Source organism: Epinephelus moara, chromosome 10 (assembly GCF_006386435.1).
Source record: "Epinephelus moara isolate mb chromosome 10, YSFRI_EMoa_1.0, whole genome shotgun sequence".
Lineage (NCBI taxonomy): Eukaryota > Metazoa > Chordata > Actinopteri > Perciformes > Serranidae > Epinephelus > Epinephelus moara.
Genome location: NC_065515.1, coordinates 35279109 through 35295752, shown reverse-complemented (window position 1 = coordinate 35295752; position 16644 = coordinate 35279109). Strand labels below are relative to the sequence as shown.

The 16644-nt window shown below is 38.3% G+C and overlaps 1 protein-coding gene across 4 annotated transcripts in view; it reads right to left on the bottom strand.

Moving 5' to 3' along the window:
- Nucleotides 1–4110: 4110 nt before the first annotated feature.
- ect2 (epithelial cell transforming 2) overlaps nt 4111–16644 on the bottom strand; it is a 101494-nt gene continuing 88960 nt past the window's right edge. For 2 of the 4 annotated variants that reach the window (XM_050055014.1, XM_050055015.1), the window contains one exon: nt 5550–5647. Coding sequence is in view for 2 of the 4 variants with exons in the window: in XM_050055016.1 (XP_049910973.1) it covers nt 5558–5647 (90 nt within the window). In the remaining 2 variants the exon portion in view is untranslated. Of the gene's footprint in view, nt 5648–16644 lie in introns of all 4 variants that reach the window. The other 2 variants (XM_050055016.1, XM_050055017.1) reach the window with 2 other exon arrangements.

The following is a 16644-nucleotide window of genomic DNA, read 5'->3' as shown; positions in this document are numbered from 1 at the left end:
ATGGTTCTTTGTACCCACGGAGACAACATAACAGCATCTGTTACCTCCATCCAGGCCTTCGCTTTGTCTGTCCCTGTCACACCACTACTAACTGAAGAAAATAAAATGTTTTTTCTTAAGTCCACTTCACCCAAAATTATTTCGATCTCCGCTTCGGAAAAATTCTTTTTTCTTTCACTCTCTTTCTTCGTTTGCGCCATGACTGACAGGTCGACTGGATGCACCTACACCTCCTTATATGGTGGTCATTGGCTATTCATGGGCGGGGATTTATGCTAATTGCTGATTACTGGGGGCGTGCTGTCACTTTACGATGGATTGGCATTCATGATCATACACACGTGTTTACAATCAAATCTGAGTTTCCCGCGGTGTTCATGAATCCGGAGTAGGTTTTTAGTAGAGTAGGCTTTTATGTGCAAATCTACACACACATTTACTCACTTTTCATGAATGAGACCCAGTGTCTTTAAAATTATCACAGTGGCCTCAATAATTCTGACAGTATGGCTTTCCTCGGCCTCTGGGGGAACACGCCTCTGCTTTCAAGTTTACCAGGGGAGTTTCCATAATCCAAAAACTCTTAATCCTACTGTATGGTAACCTCCAAGATTTGCTTAAAGTTAGGCTAAGTTTTGGGTCATGGTTAAATAAGAGAAACTTTGACTGAAAAGGAAAACTTCTCTCACAGTAGAGGACTCCTTTACATTAGATAGGTCCAATCTCCACACCCTCACTTTCCACTGAGGGATTTCAATGTCAAACTACTCTCTCTTTCTAGTCTTGTCTCCTCTGTGTAATCTGTTTATAGAGGGGAAATATATTTCTTTCATATTCATGCACAGAGCAGAGTATTTGTCTAAGACATCTATCTCAATTACAGTATTTAGAGAGACTGGCCTGTGTATTAATTGTAGTCTGTACCTTAGTCTGGGACTGTGCCCTTCATGATGCTACCTTGAAGTCAGCAGACCCCTACCACTTCAGCTCCAGCCCCCCTACCTCCTGCTTTTAGCCCGTCTCCCTTTTCGTTTCACCCCTAAACAGCCAGTCAGAGGCACTTTGAAGTGAAGGCAAAGGCAAATATGAAAAGAGTGAGTGTCCTCCGTGAAGAGGTGCCTTTTCATTGTGGCTATTCCCCAGTCTCGCCTTGCCTCGGGCCTGCATGGCACTCTACCCCAGTCGCTAGCTGGCAGCCTGGCACGTCCTGCGCTTTATCCAGGAGACACAGATTATCTTCTAATGCTTTGAAGAGGTGCATGTGAAGAGGACAAAACAAGAGCACTTTCTTCCCGGCCCTCTGCTGTGTCATAAATACTAATGTGGTTCAATTTAAAGGCTTGCCATTCAAAACACACCTTGACACAGTGTGAAGAAGTCAGCTGACTTCGGGTTAACTAATGTGATTATTGTTAAGTTAAAGGCAAGAGGACACACAGCGAAGGTCTGGCTGTGCAGGAGGTGGCTGAACTCACTGTACGGAAGTGTAGCACTTTTCTAATTACAACTTGTACTTCTTTTGACTCCTTTTAGTTGTGTCAAAGTTCAGAAAACAACTTTGTAGCCTCCTTTATTAGATCCTTACAAGGCTCCTCAGGGCTCACATGGTAGGAAAAATAACTCAATGTGTAAATCAGTATGAATGGTTTTGTAACCTGTGCCCTCAGTTTCACAATGCAAACACAGCTCCCCAGGGATTTAACCTTTCAATTTTCTAATTTTGACAGCATAACTTCTGACAACACATTGGTAAGGTCCTAAGTGATGACTGTTCGTAGTTGTAAATCATCTGCTGTTCTCCACTCAGCACTGTAATGTCTTCAAGCTCATTGGACCTTATTCACTTATACCTTCTTAAGATTTTTTCTTATATGTGTTCTTAAGAAAGATCCTAAAAAAGTCTGTCTGATTCATGGCGTGTTTTTAAACCCTACAACTGTTCACACCTGCGTTCTCATAAGTTAATTGTGCATGCAAGTTGACCCTATTAAGCATTTGCTCCGCAAATTGTCATAAAAGGGCATGAGACTGCAGGGCCTTGTGCACACCAGTGGCGATGTTAGGCCTGGGTGTCTGAGGCTTCATTCCCAAATGTTTTATCAATAGTGCCAGATCTAAATATATAGTCTATATGTATATTTCAAAAATAAGATTAGGCCTAATAATACAAACAAATACCCCCTTATCTAATAATCTGTCATTCTCGTCATGCATTGAAGCCCCCAAAATTAATATATCATTGATCAAAAACACAAGTTCTGGGTCCTCAGTGTCATTCAAGCAGCACATTTTGTGTGATCATTTCCACACCTGCAAGAGAGAGAGCACACAAGTAAACACTTGTTAAAGGCTTTCTTTAATATTCTACATTAATAATCATCTAGGAATTATACATCATCATTCATTAGTTGATTATATTTTGTATTTTTAATCTGAGTCTTCAAAGTAAGTAAAGCAGACTAATAAATGTAATGGAGTAAAACGTAAAATGTTTCCCTCTGAGATGTAGAGGAGTAGAAGTATAAAGAAGCATAAAATGGAAATACTCAAGTACAAGTAGCCTACCTCAAAATTCTCTAGATTTTAGTGATAGCAGCAAAGTATTCTGTTTCTACTCAATACTAATTACTTCCAATCACTCAAATTTTTAAAATCACAATTTGTAAATAAGACGCCAGAGTGCATGTAAGAAACATCAAAATAGAGCCTGTTCAAAGAAAATAATTATTGGGAGAGGATCCTTGGACCAGGCTATGCCCCATATGTCCTTAAATTCTAGAAACGCCTCTGGTGTACACACAGAAACTGAAGAAGATGAAATTGAGAGAATAAAGTCAAGAATGCAAAAAAACAAAACAAAACCCTGTTTCGCAGTGCAGGGACTTCTACAGAAAGAGAACACCAAACCAGCTGTCATATTTAGCAGCATCAAGGGTTGATAAAAAATAAATAAATAAAACAAACAAGATGCATGGGATGCTAAAAATACACAACAACCCGACCCACGAACTGTATGCATTATAATAGCACAACTGTCAGGACTGAGGACAGGGACGAACGTCACGGCACTCTCCACGTTGTGTGTCTGTGTTTAGAGAGAGACAGAGAAAGCGGGGTGAAGGTGAAGATGGACTATTTAATGCAGTGTTTCTGTAAGTTATTAATAACTTACTCTGAATGCTGCTTTGTCACCCGCTTGATCTGCCTGCGATATTTATTTGTGCAAAGTCACTAATTATTAGAGGGTATGATTCCCATTACCACAACTGATGTGAATTAAAATGCGAGTGTAGTGCTTATGTTTTAAAGATAACAAGCAAAGTTGCACATGAACACACCAAACTGAACTGTATGTTCTACGCCTGCATGAGAGGACATACCCTACAGCAGACCACGTAAATCTGTCGTCATTTAAATAATGGAAAACTGGAAGACCGTCTTGACACTAGTTGGCCAGTTAGCACAATTACAACACAATCCAGTGTTTAAAGAACAGAGTATATTTACCATGTGCCAGTAAACAGTAACATGAACCATTAGGGCAAAAAAACCCGTAGTATTTTGTACATGTAAATGTAGATATTGTAACAAGGTTTAACAGGCACTTCAATACTTTTTTTTTCATCTTATCACTGTCAAAATCTAACAAAAAAAGCTTCTGGTTCCTCAGTTTGGCCCATTTCTCAGTATTTGTGGACTGACTTTGCTGGTTCAAAAGTGAATTTGAAACAGCAGCAGTTTCCAAGGGAAACTGGGAAAGTGCACTTTTAGTGTAGGGGGATCCAGAAACTTCTGAACCAACTCCAACATCAAATGAGCAAGAAGTACAGACAAGTACTGAGGAGCAATCATGAGCTTGCTTCAAAGTAGTATGCAAATCACAAACAGGCCTTCAAAGATCCCAAACTCAAGTGGAAGCTCCAAGACTATTTCAAGCCCCACTGAAGCAGCGTAATTGGTTAATTATCAATGATATCTAGTCTTGCAAATAGGGATGGTTTCGGCAGAATTAAAATCAGCTTTTACAGGATCGGAATTAACATTTTCAACAGAATGAACCTGTTGGTGTGTTTTAAGTGTGCACACACACATACACACAGTACTCCAGCACATAAAAAGGAAATAAAATTGTTTATTTTGACACAAATGACTTGGTATATTTACTCAGCATCCCCTACAAATAAACTGAATTGTTTTAAGAATGTTCTGGTGATAAAAGACAAATACACCGGAGTTAAAAAAAAAAAAAAAAAAATCTTAAGGTACATGTTTAAGTGCATTTAATACAGAGATGAAACAACAGGAGACCATTGGAGCTCACTGAAAACAGCATTACAGAAAAAACAGACATAAACACAGAAAACAACATAAATAGCAACAGGAAAAAGAAACAGAAAAAAAAGGATTCTTCAAGAATAAATATGTACACTGACGCAGCCTTCCTTCTTAAACACACACAGATACGCACAGACACACTTTAAAAAGATCTTTTAAAACATGGATGGCCGTACAGGGAACAAGAGCAGGAATGCTTTTTGTTCTCCTCAACCAAATCTCTAAAGGATGCCAAATAGAAGCTTTATAAAAGCTGGAAGCTATCATAGCTTTAAATGTTGAGGATGGGATAATTACCATATTATTATATCAGGTGAAATTAAGTCTACCCCACTAAAATAAAACATTTAATGTCAGTTAATATAAAGGTCTCTTACTGAGTAGGTTAATTAAAAAAAAAAGTCTCAAAGTAAAGGGCAAGAGAAGTCAACCCTGTATCTTTAGTATGTCAGAAACACAAAAAGTTTAACAATCTGCATTTGTTATATAGAAATACCTAAACATCTCAGAATTAAATGTTATTTTACTTTACCAAAGCACAAGGAAATAAAAATAGCATCCAGGGACACCTGGGGACAACTCAAAGTCCCTATTTAAAACAGAGAAAAGATGTGATTTTTATTTAGTGTTAACACTTCCAACAATGGTAACCAACCAGGAAGCTAAACAGGCAAGTATATTAACAAATAAATCAAGATAATCCATTAACAACTGCAGACAAAAAGCAGAGCATCCTTCATCTTTTTAAGGGTAAGGCAAACTTACATTCCAACGGCCACCACACAGCTGTAGCCCCTAGCATGGTGCAGTACCGATCCAATTAGCTCTTAGTAAAACAGTCTTAGTTCAAGCATTGTGCATTTGGAAAGACACACCATACTGCCTTGTCAGATGTGGGCAGTATTAGCTGAATGCATCACGTTAGGCATCAGATTGACGAACAACTGGTTTATTGTTTAACCGTTCTGGGCCCAAATTTCAGCTGTGAAGCACTCTAACAGAAGCTGGACGATTGTGAATTTTTCAGTGCATTTTTCCAAATGTGGCTAAATGCCACTTCCTGTAGGTTTGAAAAGTCTATGAGGAGCTCCAGTATAGACAAATGGTAGTTTGCCATAATTTACAGGTAGCTTTAACTTTATACACATACGCCTGTCCAGTTAGGACTTGCTGTTAGCAGCAGTCAAGGTAAAGATGGTATGACTCCTGCTGGTGCTCCCAATCAGAAAAGGTGGGTGGTCGAACGACTGAATGTGTGGTACTTCCTCTCAAACATGGAAGGCAGATTGACCATGGAGGGAGAATGATGTGCCTGTGAATAAAACAGAAGAACAAATAAGAACAATGGATGTGAGGGAGAGGAAAGAAAAACCTGAGATAAGATGTTAATACCCAGTTGTGTTGTTAAATGATCACTCTTCACATTAACACTATGACATCACTACAACAACGTCCAACATGACAAGAAACATGAGCAGTCAGAAGATCAAAACTCCAGGTTTGTCATACTTTTTTGGGGGTGGAAAAAAAAAGGTGAAAGATACAATTATTATCCCAAACTCTCCACTGTAAACATTTTTCCAGCTTCCTGCAATGACCTAATTTACTTACTTAGTTCCACATGAAAACTAACAAAAAGGTAGTTTAAGGGGACATGGGGGAGAAATAAAACAGATAACTAAAAGTTTCCATGAGTCTCCATGCTCACCTCCTGCAGCAGTGCAACAAAGGGCTTGGTGAAGGTGAATATAGTCTGGATCAGCGGGTGTGGTGATTATTTAATACTCTCACAGTCATTTACATCACTGGTCTCATGGCGCTGAAACAGCTGTGCCACCGTTAAACATGATAATGAGCTCTGCAAATGAAAAGCTTTGGCCTACCTCAGGAAGAATGATTCAGAATGTCACTAAATAAACACACATGACCACAAATGTGCACCTACAGTCAGATAGAGTATAACAGTAATAATTTCAATGTATCTCACCTCGTACATGATACATCATAGTTGTGCATCGGCCCTACGCATAGCCTATGCACATTGCCTACATCGCTGTCAGCATTTATACTTGTGCAGTGGTGTGTCTGTATTGCTCTGCAGTTACATCTCCAAAACACTAGTAGGCAGTGGGGTTTTTATCAAGTCCTGTAAAGTCTGATTGACTAAAAAAACACCTGAAATGTGAAACATGGCTTCATGGCGATAATTTTAAAGAGAAGTACACAAATCGGCTCCACTGTAACTCATAAGAATCACAGACAAAGCACCTGTCTTTTGCTGGACACATTTCCCTACAAATGCAACATGTTGACGTTATTAGCACAAGCCTATGGCACAGAGTGATTTCTACATTGTAGAAATTAGCCTAGCGGCTAGCAGAGTATGAAGCCAGGAACAACAGCAACATTAAACAAAGGTAATGTTACAAAATTCAGCTCCATTACAACACAGAAGGTTCACCAACAAAACAACAGTCTTGTACAGAAAATATTATCCCTACAAATACAGTACAACACGCTAACTTTATTAGCATAAGCCTATAGCATTTTACATTGCATAAATTAGCATAGGGGCTAGTGGATATTTCCTCTACTCATATGAAACCTGGATAAATTACACACAGAACTTAAATTGCTGTTTTTTGGAGGCTTTATTGTCTTCAAAATTTATTGTTCCTTATCTGTGAAATAAAAGTAAATAAAAGCTTTGTTTCCATTGAGGGAAATGATTTTCAGCTAACAAAAATAAACACAAGGTAAGCATTGCCACAGCGTATAGTTACATTTCTGGGTAGGTGCATGTCAGGCTACGGCATAGGGTACACATCTACACAGAGCCTACGCCACAGGTACAACATTGATTTGATGCAGAGGTATAAATCCCACATTACACAACAGTGTTTGCAGTGCAACATGCTCCAAGGATAAATCATGAGACGCTACTTTTGCTAAAAAAGAAAGCTGGTAAAGATGAACCCTGGTAAATGAACGTCTCCTTCATAATAGTGTCCCTGGGATGGGTCCTTAAACCTGGAACTGAATCATACTAAAGCTTTATTTAAGAGCCTTTATCACGTTTAACAGTGGCACGGCTGTTTCAGAGTCAGAGACCAGTGATGTAACTGGCTGAGAGAATTTTTAATAATCACCACAACCTGACAACAAGTTGATTCTGACTATATTCACCTTCACCAAGCTATAGATATGGAAACATAGCCGCTGGATTGTACGTTAACAGCGCTGCCATACTGGAGAAAGCAAGAATTGCCAGTAAACAAATGCAAGTAAACAGAGAAGCTGCGGTTCTGGATAAAAAGAACTGTAATGTTTATAGTTCTCAACCAACTGCAGTGAGTTGTGTTTATATTCAAGGGTTTATGATCCCCATGCAGTAGGGAAAAAAAGTTCGGTCTCCACTTAAGTTGAATCTTGATTTTAAGGCTCTAATTGCGGTCAAAAGCTCAAAAGAGGAGTGTGTGTTTGACTTACATGAACTGAATTACTTATGTGGGGTGAAATAATCCATTTTCATGGGGAATTGTAAAAACTTGTGTTTGTCAAGCATGGATTTGGCTTATTTTTCTTGGTTAATTACATGTAGAGCTATCCCGATATAATTTAACAGAAGTGATGTAAGACAACTTTTCAACTAGCTAGCCAAAGCTGTCTGCTTATCATTAACTCCATGATCATAAGACAATATAGTAACTTTCACTATGCTCATTTTAGAAAGACAACCACAAGAAAACATGTTTTGTTAATGTGCGCTTAGACTGGTTCCCGTCTATATCCAGGTACAATCCTGAGAAAAGAAAGGCTCTCTAACGTTCGCTAGCTACGCTAGCTATGACTAGTTACTCGCAGCAAGGCACAAATGGTCCATTGTCCATATAATCTAAACAAAGAACACATTTTCTTGTGGTGGTCTTTCTTAAATGAGCAGTGGATTAAGTTACTATGTTCTATGATGATCAAGGAGTTGATTAGCAGAGTGATGCTAACAAATTTAAAAGTTGTCTACTTCCACATGAATTATGTATAATATAACATATTATAATATATACATCTCTGCAAGTATTAACCAAGGAAAATACACCAAATCCATGCTTGACAAATGTGAGTTTTTACAATTTTTTGACAATTAATTAATTTTATACCACGTAATATTGATGTTAAGAAATTCAGTTGTATTTAAGCCGAACAAACAGTCTTTTGAGCGTCCAGCAGTGATAATAGCCTAAATATCGAGATAAATTTTTTCCCCTATTACATGCAGATCATTAGCCCATAAATATTCATTGCAATTGGTTGATAAATACAAATGTTATAGTTCTTTTTATCCACAAAAACTGCAGCTCTTCTGATTACTTGCATTTGGTTACAGGCGAGTCTTGATCTCTCCAATATGACTGTGTCACCCAAATGCAGCATCTCTATGTCATCAGCATGTCTATTCACCCAGCCCTTTGCACGTTACTCTGCTGCAGGAGGTCTGCATGGAGACTCAAAATATATCTTTGGAAAACACAAAGTTTTGCAAAACATCACAAAAGTTCTGTTCTTTTTTTTATCACCCAAATAATTTTTGCTTATCCATATATTTTTTCTCTCTTGTGTCTACTGAGGGGCTCTTACTAAACAGCAAACCTGCATTAATATTTCCTGTGTACTTACTTTTGCTTTTAGCTCCTGGTTGTCTGACTGCTCGTGTTATTGTCCCATTAGACTTTATTGTGGTAACGCCACTGAAGAGCTCAGCAATTACTATGGTGAGTATGTTATAACTGAGCGGAAAAACTAAAAAACATAGAGCACATTGCAATAAACTAAAATATCTATATATATATATTATATCCTATAATATATCCTTGAACGCCACCTACGTGGTTACCAGGAGGACAAGGTATTACTATATAAATACAAGAAAACATGCGTGCATGTGCGAACGTACTGTATGTTTACTAGGTGTTCACCATTAAACTCACTTTGATAACAGCGTCCTAACTCCCTTGAAATGTGATCTTTTAAAAGCCAACACAACACGATAAGTTGTGATGTGGGCCATCAGCTCAGTCACAAGAAGAAAATGTTGGCATTGTACATTTCTGCAAGAATATGCTACATTTGTATGTTTTATACATATTACAGAAACATTTCTAAAGTGATATAGTACATCAGCTGATAATCATCAGGAGGTGGAGGGGATGGTGGATGGCGTGATACCCAAGCAAGACACCTGCCAAGCTGGAGACCATAGTTAGAGACCAACAAACAACAAAACTAGTTGTGATTTAGCGAGTCATTGCTGTGTTTCCAGCAGCATTTTAACCCCCAAACATGTTTTTTAAAGCACTGTTTCCACCAAGCAATCCGGTACATTTCAGTTCAGTTCTGTACACATTGGTGTACAGAACACATCTGGTTTTGAAGCTTATGTAACCACTGCTCATACCGTGGCAAGTTTTACACTGCGTTGCAGACCATCATTCCTGTGGGCTCTGGCAGCACTGAACCCTCGCACTTGCCTGAAAAGGACTAAAAGTACTAACCTGCTATTTTTAAATATCCCATCCAGAGAGACTGTCATTGCAGCCTGTTCTGTTCTTTTTTTTTCTGAAAATGTCAATGTGCAACCTCATTCCATGGACAATAACGAGGTGCAGACAGCCTCTGTGTCACTAATGATGAGGAAATACAGCGAGTGCTCAATGGAACAGTGAATAAAAACAGCCCCGCCCACATTTAGGATTTGTCTGTGGTGGAAACGCCAAAGGGACCCAGGGTCTAAGTACCATGTTTAAAGGGTTACTTTTGTTTCCAAACGTACCGTACCAAAAGCGTTAGGTGGAAACAGGGCTTTTCAGCACGCGTCACAGTATTTTTTCATTGAGAATAGTGCCATGAAAAGCTGATGTTCTTTACTGAGACAATTCCAGTAGGGGATTGTGCCACTAAAACTGGATATTTTAAGTCCAAACATGATCTTTTTCTAACCATAATCAAGTGATTTTTGTGCCTAAACCTACCCACACATTAACCACAGCGCTGCTCAAATGTAAAGAATCAAAGTTTCAATGTATCTGGTAGACAATAACGTACAAATGTAACATATCTGGGGTTTGCAGAATTGCACAATGCCAGCCTGGTGATTGGGTTGGAGCCCTCTAGCTTGCAGTATGTGTATGAAGGGTAAGGTTGGTTTATATGCTCCAGCCTCATTTATATTACCGAGTGCAGAAAGACAAACACTGTTACTAGGGCCTCTATGCCTTCAAAGCCAAACCTTGGCGGGCGCACGCACGCACGCACGCACGCACGCACACACACACACACGTCTCTAGAAGCATTACAGCACTGTTTCTCCTGCCCTTTGTATCAGCAGATGAACAGTAACCAGTGAATGGCAGTCTTGATTACATGTTAGTAAGTGGTGCTTGAGGGCTTCAAAAACACAGAGCTGAATGATCCAGCAAATTAATGGGCAGTGGAGGGGAAGGCTGGGTCAAGGGCAGTCCTAGTCACAATGCAAACATGTCTGACCCTCATTACACACCTGATATAACTAAGCTTGCATGCTAATGAACACTTGTTTTGTGCAAGTGTGCATGAACATGTCTCCATTTCAGATTCAGTCAGTGCACACACTCAAACACACATCAACAGATTGTCCCCGCTTTCAGTGATATTATCGGTGTCATGTAGATGTATTCGTGCCCTCGACACTAAAGTTTATCCAGATGTGCTTTTTATTGGAGCGAATTAAGAGGGGCTGATCACAACACTGTCAGGGTAGCCTTTTATCAGCTCTGTGGGCTGTACATCAAACCTGAGGGCGCATCACCGGTTTAAACAGTCAATGACAGACTGCAAAAGAAAGCAGAGTGAAAATGCCATGCGAGAAGGAAGGTACAGTAGCCCCAAAGTGCTTTTCTAAACACTGTGGAAAGATTTAAACAATTTATAAAGGTATCCACACAGTCTGAGTGAGCACCTCTGCCAATGAGTTGGTCTGAGCAGGTGGAAATTCAAGTAAACATTATTGAAACAAGGGTGATCCTGCTTCCAAAATCTGAAAGAACTACGTTTACATATGCACTAATAATCCACTATTACTCCAAACATTATAATATTTTGTCATGTTAACAGCATGTTCTGTCTAGATCTTCCGAATTGGGCCTTTTTCTGAATGTAACATTTTCCAATTAAGACATCTGGGAAATACCTGTATTATTCAAGTTTTAAAACAGGGTTCATATGGACATTATAAAATAACATACGCAGACTTTCTCTTTCTTTCTCAAGCACTATTTTTTCTTTTTCCAAGGACTTCACTCACAGCAAATAATTCATTTTCAAATATAAATTAATATTAAACATAAATAAATGATGTGATTAATATCTAATATCTATTTTTCCAGGGAAGGGTTACTTTTCACACTCTTTTTCAGCTTAACTGTATTAAGTCCCGGAACGTTTCATTTTCACTTTTTGGCTGAGCTATTAAAGCAGCGCACAGTGAAATACCAGCTTATTATGTTAAGTCATATTAAGTTTTGCCATGCCAACATGGGGCTTCTGGTTTGCTGGGGTTATAACAGTGGAGTGAATTAAAAACACACAACGATGAAGGGCAAGACATCATCAAGGCGAGGAAGAAAAAAAAGGGAGAGTACCATGTAATCGAGACAGTAATGCATCAGAACTTAAAAAAACAAACAAAAACAAAACAAAAAAAAACCATTTTCTAATTCTAAGCAAGTTAATTATAAAGACTTGATGAACAAAGCTTTGGTCAAAATAAAAGACAGCATTGTGTGGTTTATGTGAATTTCAGGGACTTTTTAGCACTTTGTTTAAGACTGGCCATTTTCAAGGTATTCCAGTGCTTTATTTCCCCCCCCTCAAAATTCAAGCACTTCAAGCACCCTGTGTGAACCCTGTTATTGCATTCTTTTTTAAAAGAAGATATTTTTAGGGCTTTTTTGCCTTTAATTGATAGGACCTGCTCTACCAGGTGAGCCAATGGGCAGATTCAGTAATAGCATTCTTTGGACATGTATACAGCGCATATGGAACATGTGTGTCAACGGGTTTTAACTGCAGTTTGCAATGCATGGCCTCTTGTCTGTTTATGGTCGGCTCTGTGCGGTGTCATGGATACATTTTACACAAACCAGCATGCCAACAGATTGCAAGGCTGGTGTAGAAATAAACCTAACGAAAGTAGGTGTTTCTCCTCCTGCACATTTCTGGGCAGGAGGAGAAACACCTACTTTTAAACATTACTTTTTAACAAGACTTATCAACACCTTTTTAATATCGCAATATCACAGACCAACATGTCTGCCACAGACAGGAACCTTGGATAAAAATCCCATTTTGATGCAAAGAAGCAAAATGAAAAGCAGCTCAAGCTGTTACACTTTTTTTTTTATATTTTGACGTGATAAACGACACATTAATCAGAGTATGCATGGCTGCATGTAAACAGGAGTATGAGTGGAATATTTGATTTTACCAACCATGTAAATAGCTTAGTAGGATCATTGTCTTTTTTGGAATAAGAAAAAAATTGAATATTTTGTGAATGTAGTCATTGTGTTCATTTATTAAATTTAATTTAGGGATGTAAAATTATCGTGTTAATTACGAATAATTAATTACAGCCATATTTAACGCGCTATGTTTTTTGATCGCATTAATCTCATTTTCAATCTCTAACTTTACTGTTTCTGTATGCCACAGAGTTGCCTTCTAACTTTACTGTTTCTGTATGCCACAGAGTTGCCTTTTATAAAATCCGTCTGTAGGCGTAGATTGGGCTTCTTTGTGCTTGAGTTGTGGGAGAGCTGCAGCGCTACAGAGCAGAGCCCAGCATCAGCATTGATGACTGTCCCCTGCAGTGGTGGTCTGCTCACTCAGGAGCCTATGAAAAGCTGTCTGCCCTAGCATGCAAGTATCTGGCCTCCCCGGCAACCTCCGTGCCTTGTAGGGTGACCAGACATCCCGAAAAATTCGGGACAGTCCCAAAATCCAAGCAGTTGTCCCGAATCCCGAATCCTGCCCCGAAAATTACACTAGAGCAGAGTCTGGAGTAGTTATTGCCTGATAAAACATTAAAAACTGATCATAGTGGTTGAGTCGTCATGCAGCCCCCACCAGCTGCACATTGGCTGCAGCAGTTCCTACATGAATTACGGGTGTTGTAGTTTGTAGAAGAGAAGACGACAGACAGACAAGTTGCAGCCACGAGGACAGGGAAAGCGCAGGCAGCCACGAGAAGGAGTGATTTGCACGTTGCAGTTCAGCCTCTTGTTCTAACTGTTCAAAACTGTTCTATAAACTGATACAGCTGTAACGAATGTACCAGGTGTCTTTCATTTCGTTAGCTTTTATTTTCTATCAAGTTTAAAAGGACAAGTGCACTTACATTGATTACTTTCATAAAATGAAAAATTGGAAAAGAAGAAAAGAATTTGGAAAATTGTTAAAATAAAATTAGGGAACTGATCACAGATGTATTGTTTCTGTGTGTTTTTACATCTACTGTTGCATTAATTTGCAGCTATGCTTTTAATGAAGCTGACATGACATGACAGTCAAGCACCCCCCTGGTGGTCGAGACTGAAGGTTGCAGCACTCTATATTGGGACTAATCTCAAAAACAATAGAATGTAATGGCTAGGTGTACTGCATCTATGTTCAAATGTGTTATTGTTGAAAACAATAAATATGACTTTATAAAACCACTTTTTGTAATATATATCAATCTTTTGATCATCTGCCACAATAATGTAATGAATTTAAATGAAAATACCTCAAGTTGAGGGCTTTTTTCGGCAATTTTGAGATGAGATTAAAAAAGAGATTAATTAGATCAGTTAATTACATAATTAATTAATTTTAGAGAGAGGCTAATTTTCAGCTCTTTCTTACAATGTGTATTTTAAATATCAAACATGCCAGGGGTCTAGCTTTTCTATATGTTGCTGGTCAGCTTTCCCTTTGCTGATAATTTTAATTTAGGTATTAAGTAATGCCTTTTAGCAATTTTAATTAACCAATGAATGATATAAGAAATACATCTCATCTAATTCAAATCTAATGTGCTGTTATCTGTAAATTTAAATCTGTGTGCAGCTCTGCTCAGGTCAGTGTTGCTTTCTTCATCTTCTGCCAATATTACATGAAACATAAAGGTGAAGGTGTGTTTTTTTAAGGCCCATGGGCTGCTTATTTTTTTCTTCTTGTTTGTGCTCAGTTAAATAAAAAACAAAGTTTTTATGTCTACCTTTCAAGCAAATGTTTGATACTTAATTTAAATGTTCATTTATTTACTTGGTTATGTGAATTTGTTTCATAGTTTCACCTATTTTATTGAGAATCAGGGTTACTCTGGCAACTGATAAACCCACTAACAAACCTCAGTAGGTTTTGTCCACACATGTAAAAGCTTAAAGGGATAGTTCAAATTTTTTGTAGGGTTAAGTAGGGCTGTATACGGTACATATCCATAAACAGTGACTGTCATGACACGTCAGCTTCATTGAAAGTATAGCTGCAAATTAAAAGCAACAATAGATGTAAAAACACACAGAGACACAACAATAGATGTAAAAACACACAGAGACAATACATCTGAACATTTATACCTCCGACCGCGGCAGCAGCTGAAAATTATAGCCTACATATTGAGACATACAGGTATACATATTGCAAAACTCTGTAAAAGTACACAAAAGCATACATTTTCATTTCCAAATATTTATTTGAAAACAAAACCATTCATACGGTCAATAAAAAAACATTTTGTTAATAATAAAAAACGAATGTAATCTCAACAGTGACCGCGCCAGCCGTGTGTGTGCGTGTGTGCGTGCGTGCGTGTTAGTATGTCAGAGAGGAGGAATATCAATAAAAAAAAAAGTTTCCACTAATTATTTCAGTGTTCATTTCTTTTATTCTTAAGTTTTTTTTAATTAAAATGCGTAATATAGTCAACAATATTATAGACCAAAAGTTAAACTAATTTATTATTGTAGAATGTATTTAGCAAATCACCACTTTCTAAAGATATTTTTTTGGGGGCTTTTTAGCCTTTAATGTATAAAACAAGCGTGAAGGGGGGAGAGAGAGAGGGAGTAACATGCAGCAAAGGACCACAGGCTGGAGTTGAACCCCCGCCGCTGTGGCAACAGCCTTGTACATGGGGCGCCTGCTCTACCACTAAGCCACCAGCGCCCCGCAAATCACCACTTTCAACTGGAGAGACAGTGCAGCAGCCAAAAAAAAAAAAAAAAAAAAGGCATTATACAAAGCCGACAAATAGTGTTAATTAATTGACATGAGACACTGGAGAGGATGTCAGTCCTATTCTATAGTCTGTAATATTTTTTTTTATTTTATCATAACTTCTCGGAAATTACTCAAAAATGCATTCATTGTGTGCTTCTGAGCACACGGGCAGCATAAACAATGAAGTTACATATGATGGTCTGGCAGATTGTTGCGGCGCTTGGAGGCAGTTGACAGTGACAGTTTTTTCAGCAGCCGTTTTTCTTCCTACTAATAACCTATGGTTGAGGCAGCTCCAGCTCCAACTCCGCTCACATGCTCTGACTCTGGCATCATAGCCTCTGAACTACAGTGATAGATGCATTGGCGCTGTCCGTGGTGCTTTACACTAGGACCGCCAGGATTACAGCGCCCCTCCAAGCGCCCGCAGTCCCGCTGGCTGGCACGGTCACTGTTGGGATTACATTCGGTTTTTATTATTAACAAAATGGTTTTTTATTGACAGTATGAATGGTTTCGTTTTCAAATAAATATTTTTTTGCAATATGTATATAGCCTACCTTTATGTATCAAAATGTATAATTTTCAGCAGCGGTCGGAGGTATAAATGCTCAGAAGTGTAGTGTGTTTCATTTTTGTAACTTAAAGGCTTCAGAAAACATACAAGACACATTTTTAGGAAAAGTCATAGGAAGAGAAGCTTGTAGGTTTTATCTAGGGGTGTAACGGTACACAAAAATCTCGGTTCGGTACGTACCTCGGTACACAAGTCACGGTTCGTTTTTTTCTGTACAGTAATGAAAAAAATAGACAACTATTAAATATCTTTTACTTATTGGTAACCTTATTAAAACATACCACCACAGCAGTTAACTCTTTTTACACAATTTTTGAATGAAACAAATATATATAAAATCCTGCTTTTTCACATTGTTTGAATGAAGATAGAAATATAAAAGTGAAAAATAAAATCCTGCTGTTTTTTAAACACATTTTTTGAATGAAAAATATAAA